Source organism: Macaca fascicularis, chromosome 4, assembly GCF_037993035.2.
Source record: "Macaca fascicularis isolate 582-1 chromosome 4, T2T-MFA8v1.1".
Taxonomy (NCBI): Eukaryota; Metazoa; Chordata; class Mammalia; order Primates; family Cercopithecidae; genus Macaca; species Macaca fascicularis.
The window spans coordinates 85,581,315-85,602,923 of NC_088378.1; the positions used below are offsets into that span (position 1 = coordinate 85,581,315).

Below are 21,609 nucleotides of genomic sequence, written 5' to 3' on the forward strand. Positions count from 1 at the left end.
AGTCCGTGTGTAAGGTACTGTATCTATGTGACCAGTCATGCAGCCATACAGCAGAATGAGGGACCAAAATAGTTCTGCTCTTACACGTTTTAGTTAAAAACTGTATCTAGAAATGCTTAAAGGTAACATCTTGTTTGTTTTTAGACTTTTCTTCCTCTCCAAGAACTACTTTATTCTCACTGTATCCCTGTGAGGAAAATAATGTCCTAGTAGTATAATACCTATTTCCCCTTTTCTTCTTTTAGTTCCAGAAGTGATATATTCAAATAACATTCAACAATACAGAATGGTAGGAAGCTAAAGGTCTTCTCCACCCTGAAACCATACCCTCCAAAGATAGCTGGTATTAATATTTTGGTATGTTTTCTCCCCAATGTCTTTCCTCACTCTTGCACACATCAGAGTATACACACAAGTACATTAATATGCACACATTTTAAATATGGCTTTATTGAGATAGTTTCTATATTATAAAAGTACAAATCAGTGGTTTTAGTATTTTCATCAATATATGCAGTCATCACTACAGTCAATTGCTTTTATTTTTTATTTTTAGCTCGTGCTAAATTATTTTCAAAAATTTTAACTCAGGCATTTTGTTATAAAAACTTGCTACTCATACATAAACTAATATGAACTTAAAATTCATCATACAGGCTGGGCGCGGTGGCTCAAGCCTGTAATCCCAGCACTTTGGGAGGCCGAGACGGGCGGATCACAAGGTCAGGAGATTGAGACCATCCTGGCTAACCCGGTGAAACCCCGTCTCTACTAAAAAAATACAAAAAAAACTAGCCGGGTGAGGTTGCTGGCACCTGTAGTCCCAGCTACTCGGGAGGCTGAGGCAGGAGAATGGCGTAAACCCGGGAGGCGGAGCTTGCAGTGAGCTGAGATCCGGCCACTGCACTCCAGCCTGGGCGACAGAGCAAGACTCCATCTCAAAAAAAAAAAAAAATTATAAATTTGCTTCACTTTTTTTTTTTTGAGACGGAGTTTCGCTCTTATTACCTGGGCCGGAGTGTAATGGCGCCATCTAGGCTCACCGCAACCTCCGCCTCCCAGGTTCAAGTGATTCTCCTGCCTCAGCCTCCCAAGTAGGTGGGATCACCACCACACATGGCTAATTTTGTTTTATTAGTAGAGATGGGGTTTCTCCATGTTGGTCAGGCTGGTCTCGAACTCCCAACCTCAGGTGATCCACCTGTCTTGGCCTCTTAAAGTGCTGAGATTACAGGCATGAGCCACTGCACCCAGCCTACTTCACTTTTTAATTTGACTTTCTAGTAAATCTTCCTTTTTTTTTTTTTTTTTGAGACGGAGTCTCGCTCTGTCACCTAGGCTGGAGTGCAGTGGCCGGATCTCGGCTCACTGCAAGCTCCACCTCCTGGGTTCACGCCATTCTCCTGCCTCAGCCTCCCGAGTAACTGGGACTACAGGCGCCCACCACCTCGCCCGGCTAGTTTTTTTTGTATTTTTTAGTAGAGACGGGGTTTCACCGTGTTAGCCAGGATGGTCTCGATCTCCTGACCTCGTGATCCGCCCATCTCGGCCTCCCAAAGTGTTGGGATTACAGGCTTGAGCCACCGCGCCCGGCCCTTTTTTTTTTTTTTGAGATGGAGTCTTTCTCTGTCGCCCAGGCTGGAGTGCAGTGGTGCTATCTTGGCTCACTGCAAGCTCCACCTCCTGGGTTCATGTCATTCTCCTGCCTCAGTCTCCCGAGTAGCTGGGACTACAGGCACCTGCCATCATACCCAGCTAATTTTTTTTTTGTATTTTTAGTAGAGACGGGGTTTCACCATGTTAGCCAGGATGGTCTCCATCTCCTGACCTCATGATCCACCTGCCTCAGCCTCCCAAAGTGCTGGGATTACAGGCGTGAGCCACCATGCCCGGCCGACTTTCTAGTAAATCTTTAGCTTCTCTGCTTTTGGGTGGTGTGTAGGGAGATCCTCTTTTACTTGGAGTAAGAGCATCATTCATTAATGAGCATCTCATATTGGCAGTAGGCCTTAGACCTAGTATTGATGCTGCCTTCTGTTTTGTCATTTTTAATTCAAACCCACCCCGTAATAGCCACCACTGAAGGCAGATTTTGGTAGACTTTGAAAAACTTGAGGTTTTACTTGAAGTTCCATATGCTTCATGGCTTGCAAAACATAATGGCCTACGAATCCCATGGCAGCAAATCAGTCCAACTGCTACTACTGTACTGGCCACAGCTCCAGCTGGGTTCCCCTGCCTCCACTAGGAATGTGAATCATCCCAGCCCAGAGGTTGCGGCCAACAACCACGTACCTTTATCAGGGAACAACACAGTCACCGACCACAGTCCATTTTTGAACATTTGTACACAATTTTTTAAGATAGAATTTTTTTTTTTAAGGTGGAGTCTCGCTCTGTCGCCAGGCTGGAGTGCAGTGGCGTGATCTTGGCTCACTGCAACCTCTGCCTCCCTCCCGGGTTCAAGCGATTCTCCTGCCTCAGCCTCCCAGTTAGCTAGGACTACAGGCATGTGCCACCACACCCAGCTAATTTTTGTATTTTTAGTAGAGACGGGGTTTTACCACATTGGCCAGGATGGTCTTGATCTCTTGACCTTGTGATCCGCCTGCCTTGGCCTCCCAAAGTGCTGGGATTACAGGCGTGAGCCACTTCGCCTGACCAGAAATTTTTTTTGTTGTTGTTGAGATGGAATTTCACTCTCATTGCCCATGCTGGAGTGCAATGGTGCCATCTCAGCTCATCACAACCTTCGCCTCCCAGGTCGAAGCGATTCTTCTGCCTCAGCCTCCCGAGTAGCTGGGATTACAGGCTTGCGTCACCACGCCTGGCTAATTTTGTATTTTTAGTAGACATGGGGTTTCTCCATGTCGGTCAGGCTGGTCTCGAACTCCTGACCTCAGGTGATCCATCTGCCTTAGCCTCCCAAAGTGCTGGGATTACAGGTGTGAGCCACTGCACCCAGCCCAGAAATTTTTATAAAATTAAAAACAAACATTTAATGCATGCTAATTATTTTTATTTTTTAATACTTAATTTAGAGCCATTTTAGGCTCACAGCAAAATTGAGAGGAAGGTACAGAGATTTCCCATATACACACTGTACCCACACACACATGCATAGCCTCCCCATTATCAGCATCTCCCATCAGACTTGTGCATTTTTTACAATTGATGAGCCTACTCGAAGTCTACCCGATTACATTAAGGTTCATTAGGATTAGTGTTAATTATTCTTTCAGTGTTTGGTAGAATTCCCTAGTGTACTCATCAAGCTTTTCTCTAGTGCAGTCTAGGCTTTTCTTTGATGGGAAGTTTTTGATTACTGACTAAATCTGCTTACTAGTTACTTAGTGATCTGTACATATTTTCCATTTCTTTATAATGTTCGAAGTTTTTTTTGAGACAGAGTTTTACTCTTGTCGCCCAGGCTGGAGTGCAGTAGCATGATCTCGGCTCACTGTAACCTCCGTCTCAGGCTCAAGTGATTCTCCTGCCTCAGCCTCCTGAGTAGCTGGGATTACAGGCATGCACCACCACACCCGGCTAATTTTGTGTTTTTAGTAGAGACGGAGTTTTACCATGTTGGCCAGGCAGGTCTTGAACTCCTTACCTAAAGTGATCCTCCCACCTCAGCCTCCCAAAGTGCTGGGATTTCAGGTGTGAGCCACTGTGCCTGGCCTTGTTCAAAGTTTTAATAATATTTTTTATTTCCATGGCATTGGTTATATAATATAATGTCCCCTCTTGTGTCGCCCAGGCTTGAGTGCAGTGGTGTGATCTCACCTCACTGCAACCTCCCTTTCCTGGGTTCAGGCGATTCTCCTGCTTCAACGTCCCAAATAGCTGGAATTACAGGCATGCGCCACCACCACGCCCGGCTAATTCTGTGTTTTTAGTATAGATGGGTTTCACCATATTGGTCCAGCTGTCTAGAACTCCTGACCTCAGGTGATCTACCCACCTCAGCCTCCCAAAGTGCTGGAATTACAGGTGTGAGCCACCACACCCAGTCTTTTATTTCTTAGTTCATTCGAATATTTTTTATCTTAGTTAATCTAGCAAAGGGTTTGCAGTTCATTTACTTATTTTGATACAAGGTCTTGCTCTGTCATCCAGGCTGGAATGCAGTGGCACCTTCATAGTTCATTGTAACCTTGAACCTGGCAAATGATCTTCCAGCTTCAGGCTCCTGAATAGGCTTCAGGCTCCACTATACCCCGCTAATTTTTTTTTTTATTTTTCATAGGAATGAGGTCTCACTATGTTGCCCAGGCTTGTCCTCTTCATTCATTAAGGTGTAACTTAAGCATCTCTTCTTGATTCTCCCCAGATTCAGTTGACTCTTGTGTGTGTATGTCTCTTAGTGTTTCTAAAAGTGGCTGTCTTCCTTACTAGGCAGCAAACTCCTCAAGAAAAGTATCTCTTTGGTTTTGAATCCCAGTTGTTAACATGGTATTTGGCTCATAGAACTGAATGAATGTTTGTTGGAAATGAGTGCCTTTTCAGTTGTAAACACTTTAAGTACCCCCTACTTTTGTAGGTAATTACTTTAGATTTTTGTATCCTCTTAGTCAGAATTATCTCATGCTGTTGTCCTGGTTCCTGAAATTGAACAGGATACAATTTTAGGACTAGGTAGCTTCAGCATTCATTCCCCTGCTTTCTCAGACCTTTGGGAGTTCTGTTCTGTGGTTTGGTCAAAGTAGACAGATGTGTTCTATGATATTCTCAGCAATCAATGAAAATATAGATACTCCTTGTTGAAAATAGCTTAAGTTGAAAATGCATTTAATACTCTGATAAACTATTAAAAAGCAGAAAAATTAAGTCCAACCATTGTTAAGTTGGGGATGTCTGTATTCTTTGTGTTTGAAGGTTTGCCCTGAGGTATTTCAAGGACACATCCCCAGTCTTTCAAAGACTATTCCTGGAGAGTTCAGATGCTAATCCAGTCCGCTATGGACGTAGGAGGATGAAGCTCCGGGACCTAATGGAAGCAGCCTACAAGTTTCTGCAGCAGGAGCAGTCTGTGTTCCGGGAGCTCTGGGACTGGAGTGTGTGTGTCCCTCTCCTCAGAAGCCATGACACCTTGGTTCGCTGGTGCGTAGCTGTTTTTTTTGCACTTCTAGTGTGGGGATGGTACAGGGCATGTGTGGAGTTGTGTGTGTCTCGAGGGAAAGGAAACCATTTAAACTTCGTTAATTTTGTTCTTGTGGCTTTTGGGGTTTTACTTTCTTTAATCATGTGTCATTGCAGAGGAAAATGAGATGATATGGAGTCTCACCTTTTTCATGTTCCATCAAGTAAATCCATTGTGCCTGATTTGTATTTTCTCTTCTTAATTGTGTTGTAATAATGGAGATTTCCTTTTCTAGTGTTCAGTTGGCTAGTGAATTTTATTCTTTATAATTAACTGTAGAAAAACTGAATTTACATACTTTCTTTTTCCCTAGGTATACAGCCAATTGTCTTGCTTTGGTCACCTGTATGAATGAAGAGCACAAGTTATCATTTCTTAAGAAGATATTTAATAGTGATGAATTGATCCATTTCAGGTTGAGGTAAGCCGGAACCTTCATGGAGGTATTGCTATAGCATTTCTTTATTTTTTATTTTTTGTTTTTTCTTGGGGCGACAGGCCAGAGGTGACTGCAGGTCTTGCGGTCGCACTTCTGAGTGATAAGGTAATTGACGAGACTCTCCTTTCTCTTAGGTTGTTAGAAGAGGCCCAGTTGCAGGATTTGGAGAAGGCCTTGGTTTTGGCCAATCCAGAAGCCTCCCTTTGGTGTAAGGAGAAGGAGCTGCAGTACTTACAGGGACACCTTGTTTCGTCTGACCTCTCCCCTAGGGTGACAGCTGTTTGTGGTGTGGTACTGCCTGGGCAGCCGCCAGCCCCTGGAGAGCTGGTATGTTGGTATCAGTAGGGGTATGTCCCCTTCCTTCCTGTCTCTTTAAATTATAGAGACAGGGTCTCACTATGTTGTCTGTGCCAGTCTGGAACCCCTGGCCTCAAGGGATCATGCCACCTCAGCCTCCCAAAGTGTTGGGATTACAGGCGTGAGCCACTGCACTCAGCCTGTCCCTGTTTAATATGACATTAGAAACTAATGGTGCCTATGTGATGCCTTTAACTTGAGCAGAGCTCATCCATATATTTTCTTGTTTGCTTACTGCAAAAACTGTGAAGTTCTGTAGCACGTTAGGATCCTATGTTGATGTAATTCAAAGGCAGAATTACTTGCTGGAGTCCTTTGGACTGCTCTGTGGCAAAGACAGGCCTAGGTCTAGAGATAACTCCCAGCAGCCTCTTCTTTCAGAACTATCTCATTGTGTGAGAGTCCAGTAGCTAGTGAACTAGCCATATGCAACAAACTTCTTTCCACGAATGGCTTGAGACCAGAGACCATACTTGAACAGGCTTATAGATCATAAATCTGGCACTATTGGGAACCAGTCTCTTTTTTCCATAGCAGTCTTCAGTCAGTTGTCACTTTGTCTGATGGTCTGGAGTGCAAGTGCAGTGGCATAACCTCGGCTCACTGCAACCTCCACCCCCCAGGTTCAAGTGATTCTTCTGCCTCAGCCTCCCGAGTAGCTGGGATTACAGGTGCCCCCCACCACGCCTGGCTAATTTTTTGTATTTTTAGTTGAGACAGAATTTCACTTTGTTGGCCAACCTGGTCTCGAATGCCTGACCTGGTGATCCACCTGCCTCAGACTGCCAAAGTGCTGAGATTACAGGTGTGAGCCACTGCGCCCAGCCCACCCACTTTTCTTCTTGGAATAAGTTCTGGGTCATTTCTTGAAGCATCAGTTGGGTTCTGGTCCGTAGTATTAAAAAAAATAGTGTAATATACATATAGGAAAATGCACATTGTCATAAGTGTAGTCAGTGATTATTCATAAACTTCATATAAATAACACCAAACACCCAGTACTTCCAAAGCTCTTTGTGTTTTTTTCTAGTTGTGAAGACCTGTCCCCTTCCCCACTCCCTCTATCTTGTAACCAGTATCCCATGTATCCTGTAACCAGTATCCCAACCTAGATTATGTTTAGGGCATTAGGATTTTAACATAGGGAAGGATTCTGGTTAGAATGGCCCTGCTGTTGGTTAGCATTGGGGACCCTGGGGCCTAAGTGCAGGGTAGAGTTGCGCCTGCCTGCTAAATTTTTGAGAGGGACAGCCCTGAGGAAAGTTCAAGAGCTTTCAGCTCTGAATTTCTTTTAGTCCTCACGTGTTTTTAGGTAACCAGCTATATTTGAGAACTTACTACCCCTTAAAAGTTATAAATTATTCCCCTTTTCTCCCTATGTATATTGGATGCATTGTTATTATTTAAAAAGTATAAAAATTTTGATACAACATTTACCATGTTAACATTTTTAACTTTACACATTAGTTCACATTGTTATTTAACCAGTCTCTAGAAAAATTTTTTAGTTTTTTGAGATGGGGTCTCACTCTGTTGCCCAGGCTGGAGTGCAGTGCTGTGATTGTAGCTCACTGTAACTTCAAACTCCTAGGCTCAAGGGGTCCTCCCACCTCAGCCTCCTGAGTAGCTGGGACTACAGGTGTATGCCAGCATGGCTGGCTAATTTTTAAATTTTTTATAGCGACAGAGTCTCACTATGTTGTCCAGGCTAGTCTTGAACTCCTAGTCTCAAGCCATCCTCCCTCCTCAGCCTCCCAAAGTGCTGGAATTACAGGTGTAAGCCAGCCACCACATCTGACTGAGAATGTTTTTGTCTTGCAAAGCTGAAATTCTTTCTCATTAAACTTACTGGGTGCATTTTAATATTCTTTTTTACTTTTTGTTACAGAAAATGTCACACATATTCCAAAGTAGGAAGAATGGTATAGTGAATACCCGCGGACCTGATGGACGTGGGTATTCAATAATTATCAGTTACCTTTCATTTATATTTTTGCATGACTTCCTCACATTATGTTACTTAGAAGCAAATACCAGGCATCATACTATTTTATATGAAAATATTTCAGTTATATACTGAATATATATATAGATATATATGTACACACATAGATGTATATTTCTCTCTCTCTAAAGGAAACAAACTTGAAAAATAACCCTGGTACTGTTATTATACCTGAAAAAAATATATATAAGATATCCTCTCAGTGTCTATATTTCTCTGATTGTCTCCTAAGTGTATTGTGTGTATTTGTGATCTCAGATGGGAAATCCTAGAATATGGAGAAAGAAAGAAAAGAAAAATCCAACAGTAATAGATGAAGTTTGCACTTCCCCACCTTTGTGCATCAGCTTTTTTGGCTACTTAAACTTTGGAAGACTTTCTTACATTTGCCAACAAATTCTGCTTCCCTACTTCCCACGGCATCCCTTACCCCCAATAAAACGGAAAGGAAAAAAAAATCAGATCCTTGCTTTATTTTTATTTTTTTTTATTTGTTTTTTTTTGAGACTGAGTTTCGCTTTTGTTGCCCAGCTGGAGTGCAGTGGCACGATCTTGGCCCTCTGCAACCTCTGCCTTCTGGGATCAAGCGATTCTCCAGCCTCAGCTTCCCGAGTAGCTGGGATTACAGGCATATGCCACCACGTCCAGCTAATGTTTTTGTATTTTTAGTAGAGACGGGGTTTCATCACGTTGGCCAGGCTGATCTCGAACTCCTGACTTCAGGTGATCCACTTGCCTTGGCTTCACAAAGTACTGGGATTATAGGCGTGAGCTACTACATCTGGCCCCTTGCTTTATTTTTAAAAATAAAAATTTGTTTATTTTTAGAGTTGGGGTCTCTTTGTGTCACCCAGGCTGGAGTGCAGTGGTGTGATCATGGCTTACTATCCTTGAACTCCTGGGATGAAATGATACTGCCACCTCAGCACTTCAGTAGCTGAGACTGGGCATGGGTCACCATGCCGAAGAGATCTTTAGATGACATACCTGTTGTTATTATAGTTTTGATACTACTAATTTGCTTACAGAGGTTTGTGTAAGGTTAGTAGAAGGCTTACTGTAGAAATTAACTTGTGTTCCTTGGGGGAAGAACTCTTCTTGACATGGCTTTTGTCTTGCCCCTTTAGGGTGGTAATAGGAGTTCTTCACGTGAACAGGAGCTGGCACTTAGGTCTTATGTGCTGGTTGAGTCTGTCTGCAAAAATCTTGAGACCCTGGCTATGGCGGTTGCTTCTCAGAATGCTGTGTTGTTGGAAGGACCAATAGGATGCGGCAAAACTTCCTTAGTTGAATATTTAGCTGCAATGACAGGTAGAACGAAGCCTCCTCAGCTTCTCAAAGTCCAGCTTGGAGATCAGACTGACAGTAAGGTAATAAGGAAATGTTAAGTTTTGGTGGCTTGTCATGCTTGTAAATATTTGCATTAAAATATTGCTTTTACTAAGGGAATATAAGAATAGTTATTGGTCTTGCTTATAACTGTTGGAGCCAACCTACATAAACCTCAAGTGCCTACCTGCTTATACCTACATATAGAAGATTAACAGTTAATCAAAGGATGTAGCATTGCCACTACAGGTATGGTTTTTCAGTAATAACTTTATCTTCTTTCTGCAGATGCTTTTGGGGATGTATCGTTGCACAGATGTTCCTGGAGAGTTTGTGTGGCAGCCTGGCACCCTGACACAGGCAGCCACAATGGGCCACTGGATCCTTCTGGAGGATATTGACTATGCCCCCTTAGACGTGGTATGTCGTCTCAGGAAATTCATTGTCCCTTAATGTATTTTCCTGTCTTGGAAAAGCATTTTGTTAATAGTGATTCTGGTTGATGATTTAAACAGAAATGTATTTGATTAGACATACTATGTTGCAGGTACTTCATGGTTACTTACCTGATCTGATTTGTGGTCCTGAATTACTTGACTGGTTTCTTTTTTGATAGAGAATCTATAAAATTTTGGTTGTGCTGTTTCCTATAGTAGATGAATATGTGACCAGTTTCACAGTAGTATTTTGCTCCTCTAATTGAATATGAGATCAACTTTTTCCAAGAATAGGTCTGGTTTGGAACATCTCAGCCATGTTACGGGTACATTGAGAACTTTCAGATCCTGCTTCTTAGCTGTGGTAGCTGCAGAGCAGTGGGCTGAGGACAAGTGAAGGATGAGATGATGTAATAAGACTGTGCTTGCCTTTGTTTCATTAAGAAAAATATGCTGGATGTATTTTTTGGTTTGTAAAAAGACCACTTCTACATGTATGAAATTAGCCATTGAGACAATCCATGAGGCCTTTGTATTCTGAAAAGTGACAAAAAATATATTGCAGGATGAAATACTCTTCCTTTGGACAGATTTTTCCTGAGATTGGTTTTACTTTTCTTTTCTTTTTTTTTTTTCTGAGACGGAGTCTCGCTCTGTCGCCCAGGCTGGAGTGCAGTGGTGCGATCTCCACTCACTGCAAGCTCTGCCTCCCGGATTCACGCCATTCTCCTGCCTCAGCCTCCCATGTAGCTGGGACTACAGGCACCTGCCACTGCGCCTGGCTAATTTTTGTATTTTTAGTAGAGACAGGGTTTCACCGTGTTAGCCAGGATGGTCTCGATCTCCTGACATCATGATCCACCCGTCTTGGCCTCCCAAAGTGCTGGGATTACAGGTGTGAGCCGCCGCACCCGGTGGTTTTAATTTTCTTTTTTCTTTTTCTTTTTTATGTGAGACAGAGACTTGCTCTGTCGGCCAGGCTGGAGTGCAGTAGCAAGATCTCGGCTCACTGCAACCTCCGTCTTCCGGGCTCAAACAATTCTCCTGCCTCCTCAGCCTCCCAGGTAGCTGGGATTACATGCATGTTCCTCCATGGCCAGCTAATTTTTGTATTTTTAGTAGAGACAGGGTTTCACCATGTTGGCCAGGCTGGTCATGAACCCCTGACTTCAGGTAATCCGCCCGCCTCGGCCTCCCAAACTGCTGGGATTACAGGTGTGAGCCACCGTGCCTGGCCGGTTTTAATTTTCTTTTAAGGTGAACCCTATCAAATTAACTGTGTATGGACTTTTCCGTCTTGGATATGAGAGAACGAGAGAGAGAGAGAGAGTGTGGGGGTGTGTGTGTGTGTGTGTGTGTGTGTGTGTGTGTTTAGGGAGAGATGAAGGGGAAGGAATAGCTGAAAATAAGTGTGTATGTTATATCAGTGTTTTAGAGTATAATGAGGTAAAGATATTCTGGGTATATTGGCCCAGATAGGGCCTCACAGTTTGATCACTGTGTTCTGGTGTCTTAATGTTCACTTTTACAGGGCTGGAAACTCAGTTTTAAGAAACCCAGAGCCAAGGCTAACTCCTGCCAATGAGACTTAAAAATAAAACTGAGGTGTAAACTACAGGGCAGTTGAAAAATATTTGTTGAGTTTTTTTCCTTTTTAGAGCCCTTCGTCTTGGGCAGTTTTTTTCAGATACCAGGTTATCTGGGAAGTCATTAGGTTTACTTATTTTAATTTTTTATTATTACTTTTAATTATCATTATTCTTTTTGAGACAGAGTCTTGCTCTTCTTGCCCAGCCTGGAGTGCAGTGGTGCGATCTTGGCTCACTGCAGCCTCTGCCTCTTGGTTTCAAGCAATCCTCCCGCCTCAACCTCCCCAGTAGCTGGAATTACAATATGTGCCACCATGCCCGGTATTTCTTTTAGTAGAGACGAGGTTTTACCATGTTGTCCCGGCTGGTCTCAAAATTCCTGACCCCAAGTGATCTGCCTGCCTTGGCCTCTTAAAGTGCTAGGATTACAGGCGTGAGCCACCATGCTCGGCCAATTTTTATTTTTGTCTTTTGAGACAGAGTCTCCCTCTGTCACCCAGGTTGGAATGCAGTGGTGTGACCTTGGCTCATTGCAACCTCTGTGTCCTGGGTTCAAGTGATTCTCGTGCCTCAGCCTCCCAAGTAGCTGGGTTTACAGGCACACACCATCACGCCTGGCTAATTTTTGTATTTTTTTGTAGCGATGGGGTTTCACCATGTTGGCCAGGCTGGTTTCCATCTCCTGACCTCAAGTGATCTGCTGCCTCTGCCTCTCAGAGTGCTGGGATTACAGGCATGAGCCACTGCGTCAGGCTGTCAGTAGGTTTATGGATGTCTGTGCACATTGTGCAGATTTTTCAGATGCTCTGTTTTGTTTTTTCCAGAACTTCTCAGCTCATAGATGACCCATTATCATTTTATTTATTTATTTATTTATTTTTTGAGACGGAGTCTCGCTCTGTCGCCCAGGCTGGAGTGCAGTGGCGCGATCTCAGCTCACTGCAAGCTCCGCCTCCCGGGTTCGCGCCATTCTCCTGCCTCAGCCTCCTGCGTAGCTGGGACCACAGGCGCCCGCCACCTCGCCTGGCTAGTTTTTGTATTTTTTTTAGTAGAGACGGGGTTTCACCGGGTTAGCCAGGATGGTCTCGATCTCCTGACCTCGTGATCCGCCCGTCTCGGCCTCCCAAAGTGCTGGGATTACAGGCGTGAGCCACCGCGCCCGGCCAACCCATTATCATTTTAAAGTAGCTTTTACAGACCTCATTCAGGATAATTTTCTTTAGATTCAAGTTTTGGAGTATGTTGGAGTTGCTCTTATATTATTTTGGGCTTCTCTTTCAGCTCCTAGCCATGTATAAAATAATGATGCTTAAAAAAATTATGTCTGATATTTTAGAACCCTCTTCTTTGCCTCTCTACTCTTCTCACTTTTTTTTTCTTTTCTTTTGAAACTTCTATAAACTCACAACTCCTGGATCCATATGTCTAGTCTACACTTTGTTTTTTTTTTGTTGTCGTTATTTAGTTTTTATTTCATAACCATAAACCTAACTCTGCTATCCAATGAGATGTAGAGGGGAATAAGAAAATATGGAACCCAGAGAACTGCGGTGAGAGCACAAAAATTATAGCCTACTGCAAGCAAATGGAGTGGAGGGTGCTCTTGTAGGCTATAGAAGGAATGGTTAAGAGAAGACACAATTTTTTTTTTTTTGAGATGGAATCTCGTTGGAGTGCAGTGGCACGATCTCAGCTCACCACAGCCTCTGCCTCCCGGGCTCAGGCTTCAGCCTCCCAAGTAGCTGGGACTACAGGTGTGTGCTGCCACACCCAGTTAATTTTTGTATTTTTAGTAGAGATGGGGTTTCACCTGTTGGCCAGGCTGGTCTTGAGTGCTTTACCCCAGGTGATCTGCCCACCTCAGCCTCCCAAAGTGCTGGGATTACAGGCGTGAGCCACTGTGCCCGGCTAGTCCACATTCTTAAAAAAAATCTCTACTTGCATGTCCATTGCCAGCACAAGTTCAAGATGTCCAAATTGGACTTTTTTTTTTTTTTTTTTTAAGAATTGCCTTTTCTTAAGCACAAAGAAAGGAAACCAGAAACAAAACGTATTATGGCAAAAAAAAGAAAAATAAATTGTTAGGGTCAAAACCCACTTTGCTGGCTGAGTGCGGTGGCTTACGCCTGTAATCCCAGCACTTTGGAAGGCTGAGGTGGGTGGATCACTTGAGGTCAGGAGTTTGAGACCAGCCTGGTCAACATGGTGAAACCTTGTCTCTACCAAAAAAAGAAAAAAAATACAAATATTCACCAGACATGGTGGCACATGCTTGTAATCCCAGCTACTTGGGAGGCTGAGGTGGGAGGATTGCTTGAACCCGAGAGTCAGAGGTTGCAGCGAGCTGAGATCACACCACTGCACTTCAGCCTGGGCCACAGAGTGAGACTCCATCTCAAGACAAACAAAAACCCCACCACTTTGTAGTGGGCAAAAGAAAACGAAGGGAACACCTTTTCTTCCACAAGTTACCACTCTAAATCCTAGACACCTCTTCCTCCTCTCTCGTTCAGTTGGTCTCCGTATCGTTTATTGCCTTTTCCTTACCTCTTTATTTGTTCTTATCCCATTGTCTTTGTACTGGCTTATTTTAACTACCTATTTGTCTTGCCTTTGTTATCTGAATAGTGTCTTTTTTGACCGTTTTTCCTCCAGGCTAGCTCCTTTCCAAATTGCTACGCAGTTGATTTTCTAAAATAAGAAATGAAATTATTTCTTTTCTTTTCAGCCTAAAAGCCTCTCGATAACACTTATGCAAAAGTTCAAAGCCCTTAGCTCAGCCCAGGAAGCCTTTTATTATTTATCTGTAAGACTTACATCTTTCTGCTGCTTCTTATGCACATTCTACCCTAAACAAAACAGAATTCTTGTGCCATGACTTTTAGGCTTATCAGTTTTTAAAAAATGCACGTGCATACTCCTGCCTGCAGTGTACGTACCATTTCTCTTTCACCAAACCTGGTTAATTTCTGCTCATTCTTCTTTAAAGATTCAGCAAATGTCACTACCTCTGGGAAGACTTCACTGCCCTGCTTCTAAATCATTCTGTTCTGATTCAGAACCCCCTCTTATCTTTATATATGACTTTGTATACTCCTGGGGTACACTGATTGTGCTGTGTGGGAATTTGCATGCCTTCCCTCTCCCATCAGCCTCTAGGCTCTAAAGCCTTGGTCCTGTCTGTATTCTTATGTCTTCTTGTGTCTTGCTTGGCTGTGATCCACAGGAGGCACTCGAGAATGTCGAGTCTATAAATTGTGCTGGAGTGTAGGTGAATCAGACGTTCCCGCTTGCATATTGACTCCAGTTTGGGCTATGAGAGCTGAAGTTTCCTCTAAGGGTCTGTCTGTCCATTTTGAGAGAGGGTTGTTTTGTTTTGATTACTTCTGTCTTAATAGCTTTACTTTATCAGTGCGGTTATCTGATTTAGGTTTCTGTGCTGATCCCTCTCTTGGAGAATGGAGATCTCTTGATTCCTGGCCAAGGGGACTGTCTGAAAGTGGCACCTGGATTTCAGTTTTTTGCAACCAGGAGGTATGTACTAGTAACCTTTCTGTTTTCACTCTGGAGCCACTTACTCATAAGTCTGCATGCTGAGCCAGAAGTCTGCTGAGCCAGAAGTCCTGTAATAGAGTTCTTTGGGTCTACTTCGAGCAAGGTTAGTTGGAAGTGGTAACAGGTCTAACCTTCTCATTCCTGATTATTTTTAATGAAGATAATTTGTAAACTAAGAGGTTCCCCCTCGCCACTTAAAAATAAGTAACCATTTTAAAACACTTCACCTTATTTCATGTTTTAAAAAATAATCAGAGGTGAGGTTATTGTCAGATAGCCCAGGTTTTGAGTCCTGACACTGGTACTTAGTACCTATGTATACCTTGTCTGGTTATGATGGGGTTAATAATGCCATCTTCAAATGGTGACTGTAAAGAATAAGTGAAATGACTCCTACTAAAGACCTGTCACATTAAATGCCCAGTTAATGGCTAGCCATGATGGTGATAATGATAGGTAGATTTCAGGCAATTGAAAAATTAATTGGCTATAAGCATGAACAAAGGCAAGAAAACCGAGCATGCTTAGTATATATTCCTGCCTACATTTTAAAATTACCTTAAGGCAGTAGTTTATTTCTTACTGCTAGTCTCTACCTGCACAGCTTCTTCAATGTCTTTAAATGCCCATGAGTGAAACTAACGTCATTCTATAGTTAATTGATTATATTAGTGTTTACCTCAGTTAAACATTCACTTCTATATGGAGTGTGGAGCTAACCCGATATTACTCAAGGAATACTTTCCTAGACCCAATTACTCTTTTTTTTTCTTGAAATGGGGTCTCACTGTGTTGCCCAAGCTGTTCTTGAACTTCAGTGCTCAGGTAGTCTTCCCAGCACAGCCTCACAAGTAGCTGAAACTACAGGCACATGCCTCTGTGCCCAGCTAACCCTGTTACTTTTTTTTTTTTTTTGAGATGGAGTCTTGTTCTGTCGCCCAGGCTGGAGTGCAGTGGTGTGATCTTGGCTCATTGCAACCTCTGCCTCCTGGGTTCAAGCAATTCTACCTCAGCCTCCCAAGTAGTTGGGATTACAGGCACCTGCCACCACACCCGGCTCATTTTTGTATTTTTAGTAGAAATGGGGTTTCACCATGTTGACCATGCTGGTCTCGATCTCCTGACTTCATGATCTGCTGCCTTGGCCTCCCAAAGTGCTGGGATTACAGGCGTGAGCCACCGTGCCCGGCCCAATCCTGTTACCTTTGTTTTAAACATTTATTTCATTTTTAGAGACAGTGTTTTGCTTTGTACCCAGGCTGGAATGCAGTGGCTTAATCATATCTTACTGTAACCACAAACTCCTGGGCTCAAGTGATCCTCCTGCCTCAGCTCTTGAGTAGCTAGGACTACAGGTGTGCACCACCATGCCTGGCTAAAAACTTTTTTTTTTTTTTTTTTTTTTTTAGAGATGGGATCTTGCTGCATTTCCCAGGCTGGTGTTGAACTCCTGGACTCAAGCAGTCCTTCCACTGTGGCCTTCTAAGTGTTGTTTGTTTTTTTTTTTTAATTTTTTATTTTTTATTTTTTTTGAGACGGAGTCTCACGCTGTTGCCCAGGCTGGAGTGCAGTGGCGCGATCTCGGCTCACTGCAAGCTCCGCCTCCCGGGTTCCCGCCATTCTCCTGCCTCAGCCTCCTGAGTAGCTGGGACTACAGGCGCCCGCCACCGCGCCCGGCTAATTTTTTGTATTTTTAGTAGAGACGGGGTTTCACTGTGGTCTCGATCTCCTGACCTTGTGATCCGCCCGCCTCGGCCTCCCAAAGTGCTGGGATTACAGGCTTGAGCCACCGCGCCCGGCCCTAAGTGTTGTTATGACAGGCATGAGCCACTGTACCTGGCACTGTTAGTTTTGATAGACCTTGATTTTTAATTTTATTTAATTAATTTTTTTTGAGACCGAGTCTCATTCTGTTGCCCAGGCTGTAGTGTAGTGGCATGATTTGGCTCACTGCAACCTCTGCCTCCCGGATTCAAGTGATTCTTGTGCCTTAGTCTCCTAGGTAGCTGGGACTACAGGCGCACGCCACGATGCCTAATTGTTGTGTTTCTAGTAGAGGTGGGGTTTTTGCCGTGTCGCCCAGGCTGGTCTCAAACTTCTGGCCTCAAGCAATCCATCTGCCTCAGCCTCTGAAAGTGCTGGAATTACAGGTGTGAGCCACCACGCCCATCTTATTTTATGGTTTTGGTTTTTTTTTTTTTTTTTTTTAAGACATGATGCCTTAATTTGTTGTCCAGGCTGGTCTCGAACTCCTGGGCTCAAGCGATCTTCTTGCTTTGACCTCCCAAAGTTCTGGAACTGCTGACATGAGCCACTGAGCTTGGCTGACCTTAATTTTATTTATAGAGACAGTGAAGTTCTTCCTTTGTAGATTCAAACACTTCCCAGAAAGACCTGGGACATCGTGGAAAGATGTTAGACAAACTTTTGATCTGATAAACTTGAATTCAATTTTCAGTTCTGCCATTTTCAGTTACAGCTGAGTGTATAAGGGCCATTCTTTCCTTCTCTTCCATTTATGTCAGAAGAAAAGAATGGCATCTTCCTCTCAGGACAGTTGTGAGAACTAAGTGGCTTATGCATAAGCATGTACCTCCCCAGAGTGTATGTTTAATGTATATTCCTTCTCTACTTTTTTCTCTTCTGGAAATTTTTAATGGTTTTAAGTACTGTAGCTTCTGGTAACAAGTAGTGAACTTAATGTTAATGCTATGAGCCTTAGATTATGCTTTCTCTTTTCTGAAGGTATTTATGTCTTAAGGAAGAGGAACCTGTCATTGAAATAAAAACATTTACCTTGTAGAATTATTTGCAGTGATTTGAAAATACTTGATTAAAGCACTATCACTGCTTCTTAGGAGAAGAGCCAAACATGGGTTAACTATCAGCCTTTCATTTGTCATCTGCCGTGTAAGCCCAACAGTGTAGTATCTGGAAACAGAAGGGATTATGAATTTTTTTCCTATGTGAGACAGTGTACGGCAAGTAATATGCAGAGGTACAATTCAGGATTAAAATTTGGAATTTTGTGTGACTGTGTTTTTTATTTTGAAACATAGACTCTTGAGCTGTGGAGGAAATTGGTATCGACCGCTAAACAGTCATGCTACTTTGCTAGACAAATATTGGACCAAAATTCACCTGGATAACCTGGATAAGCGAGAACTGAATGAGGTATGTGGGTCTTACAAAGTATCAATGCTGGCCGGGCACGGTGGCTCCCTCCTGTAATCCCAGCACTTTGGGAGGCCGAGGCGGGCAGATCACAAGGTCAGGAGATAGAGATCATCCTGGCTAACACAGTGAAACCCCCTCTGTACTAAAAATACAAAAAATTAGCCGAGTGTGGTGGCGGGCACCTGTAGTCCCAGCTATTGGGGAGGCTGAGGCAGGAGAATGGCGTGAACCCAGGAGGCAGAGCTTGCAGTGAGCCGAGATAGCGCCACTACATGCCAGCCTGGGCTACAGAGTGAGACTCCATCTCAACAAAAAAAAAATCAATGCTTTTCTTTTTTACGTGAAAAGTTCCAAACTTGCATGAAACAGGAAATAGTATAATAAACCGCCTTAGAAGATGTCAGTGGTTTTCTTTTTTACATGAAAAGTTCCAAACTTGCATGAAATAGGAAATAGTGTAATAAACCACCAGAATACTCATCAACCTAAATTTTACAGTCTGTGTGCTAGTATTTTACTGTATTTGCTTCATCTATTATGTTTTCTGTGCTAATATATTTGAAAGCAAACTCCCAGCATACATCTCTAAAAATTTAATGGCATTTTTATATATAACCAAAATAACATTATTATACACAATAAAATGAACAGTAATTCCTCAGTATCATTGAATTCTTAGATTATATTCAGATTTTCCTAGTTGTCTCCACAGGATCATTTTACTAAGTTGATTTGAGGTCATATCTTTCACACTTAACTTAATGGACATTTTGATCTAGGAATTAATGAGAATTGAGGTAAATCACTTTATAGGTTTTCTACATTGATTCCGTTTCTAGTATTGTAGTTATCCTAGATCAGTAAGAAGTATGCTACACTTGACTGTGCTCATGCCCTACTTCCCTTGTATGTCTCACTTGGAAGATTTCCCTTCCTCAATGCTTTATCTAGGAGAGTGGCAGACAAAGCATTGTCAGTGGTCATGCAGACATGGAAGAGATGCTTTTCCCTTTCTTGATGTAGGTATATAGGTAAATATGTGTTACCAAACACACTTCTTTTTTTTTTTTTTGAGTACTGAGTTTCGCTCTTGTTGCCAAGGCTGGAGTGCAGTGGCGTGACCTTGGCTCACTGCAACCTCCGCCTCCTGGGTTCAGGCAATTCTCATGCCTCAGCCTCCCAAGTAGCTGGGATTACAGGTGCCCACCACACCCTTGGCTATTTTCTTTTGTATTTTTAGTAGAGACGGGGTTTCACCATGCTGGCCAGGCTGGTCTCAAACACCTGACCTCAGGTGACCTGCCTGCCTCAGCCTCCTAAAGTGTTGGCATTATAGGTGTGAGCCACTGTGCCTGGCCACAAACTTCAAATATTTTCCTACCTTTTCTTTTTTCTTTTCTTTTTTTTTTTTTTTTTGAGACAGTCTTTCTCTGTCTCCCAGAACAGTGCTCTGTGGCATGATCTTGGCTTGCTGCAACCTCCACCTCCCAGATTCAAGTGATTCTCCTGCCTCAGCCTCCCAAGTAGCTGGGGCTACAGGCATGTGCCGCTACTGGGGGAACCGCCCCCAATATTTCAACATAGGTTCTTTCTATTTTCCATAAGGGTCGGCCAACTCAGCAATAAAGAGAAAGAGTACAAAGAGAGGAATTTTACAGCTTGGGCGCCAGGGGTGGCATCATATATCTGTAGGACCGTGATGCCCACCTGAGCCTTAAACCAGCAAGTTTTTTATTAAGGGTTTCAAAAGGGTAGGGGGTGTAAGAACAGGGAGTAGGTACAAAGATCACATGCATCAAAGGGTAAAAAGCAGAACTACTAATAAGGGTCCAACAAAGATCACAAGGCAAAGGGCAAAAGCAGAACTACTGATAAGGGTCTATGTTCAGCAGTGCATGTGTTGTCTTGATAAACATCTTAACAGAAAACAGGGTTCAAGAGCAGAGAACCAGTCCGACCACAAATTTACCAGGGAGGAGTTTTTTCCCCACCCTAGTAAGCCTGAGGATACTGCAGGAGACCAGGGTATATCTCAACCCTTATCTCAACTACATAGGACAGACACTCCCAGAGCTGTTTATAGACCTCCCCCAAGGAATGCATTCCTTTCCCAGGGTATTAATATTAATATTCCTTTCTAGAAAAGAATTTAGCGATATCTTCCCTACTTGCACGTCCATTTATAGGCTCTCTGCAAGGAGAAAAATATGGCTCTTTTTGCCCGACCCCACAGGCAGTCACACCTTATGGTTGTCTATCCTTGTTCCCTAAAAATCGCTGTTATTCTGTTCTTTTTCAAGGTGCACTGATTTCGTATTGTTCAAACACACATTTTATAATCAATTTGTAAAGTTAACACAATTATGACAGTGGTCCTGAGGTGATGTACATCCTCAGCTTACGAAGATAACAGGATTAACAGATTAAAGATAGGCATAAGAAATTATAAAAGTATTATTTGGGAACTGATAAATGTCCATGAAATCTTCACAATTTATGTTCCTCTGCCGTGGCTCCAGCCAGTCCCTCCGTTCAGGGTCCCTGACTTCCCGCAACATGCTGCCACGCCCAGCTAATTTTTGTATTTTTAGTAGAGACAGGGTTTCACCATGTTGATCGGGATGGTCTTGATCTCTTGACCTCATGATCCACTGACCTCGGCCTCCTAAAGTGCTGGGATTACAGGCATGAGCCCCCACACCCAGCTTAACTGATTTTATATCTTACTATTTTTTTGAGAGAAGGTCTTACTCTATCACCCAGGCTAGAGTGCAGTGATGCACTGCAGTGGTGCTGAGCTCACTGCAGCCTCAACCTCTCAGGCTTAGGTGATCTTCCCACCTCAGCCTGCCAAGTAGCTGGGACTGACTACAGGTGTGTGCCACCCCACCCAGCAAATTTTTTGTAGAGACGGGTTTTCACCATGTTGCCCAGGCTTATCTCAACTCTTGGACTCAGGCAATCTGCCCACATCAGCCTCCTGAAGTGCTGGGATTACAGGTGTGATCCACTGTACCCTGCTCCTTTTACATGCTTTTCATTGAGAAATTACGTAATGAACCTTACCAGAGCTGTGTTTGAAATTAAATAGTAATTTAAGAATTCTTTAATGAATAAATTCCTTGGAGTTGGTTGCATATATTTTGGTTACTTGGAAAACCTTTTAACATGACTTCTACTCCTGAAACTGTGTTATGGATGGTGAGATTGCCAGATAACTGAGTTCTGGGTAGGAAGAAAATCATGATGTTTGAGTGAGGTAGATGGATGGGAGCGGGAGTGGGTAAGGGGAAGTTCTTATTTTTGGTAAAGTTGACACATTTCTTTCATTCATTCATTCATTCATTCATTTGAGATGGAATCTCGCTCTGTTACACAGGCTGGAGTGCAGTGGCGCGATCTTGGCTCACTGCAAGCTCTGCCTCCCGGGTTCACGCCATTCTCCTGCTTCAGCCTCCTAAGTAGCTGGGTGCCTGCCACCATGCCCGGCTAATTTTTTGTGTTTTTTTGTATTTTCAGTAGAGACGGGGTTTCACCATGTTAGCCAGGATGGTCTAGATCTCCTGACCTCGTGATCT

General features: G+C 43.2%; 1 protein-coding gene across 2 annotated transcripts in view; it reads left to right on the forward strand.

Moving 5' to 3' along the window:
- Positions 1-21,609, forward strand: part of MDN1 (midasin AAA ATPase 1) — a 184,685-nt gene that overhangs the window by 21,390 nt on the left and 141,686 nt on the right. For both annotated transcript variants that reach the window (XM_015449074.3, XM_015449075.3), the window contains exons 3-9: positions 4,879-5,103; positions 5,457-5,564; positions 5,717-5,909; positions 9,072-9,314; positions 9,562-9,693; positions 14,730-14,833; positions 17,914-18,028. In XM_015449074.3, coding sequence (XP_015304560.3) covers positions 4,879-5,103; positions 5,457-5,564; positions 5,717-5,909; positions 9,072-9,314; positions 9,562-9,693; positions 14,730-14,833; positions 17,914-18,028 — 1,120 coding nt within the window. The remainder of the gene's footprint in view (positions 1-4,878; positions 5,104-5,456; positions 5,565-5,716; positions 5,910-9,071; positions 9,315-9,561; positions 9,694-14,729; positions 14,834-17,913; positions 18,029-21,609) is intronic.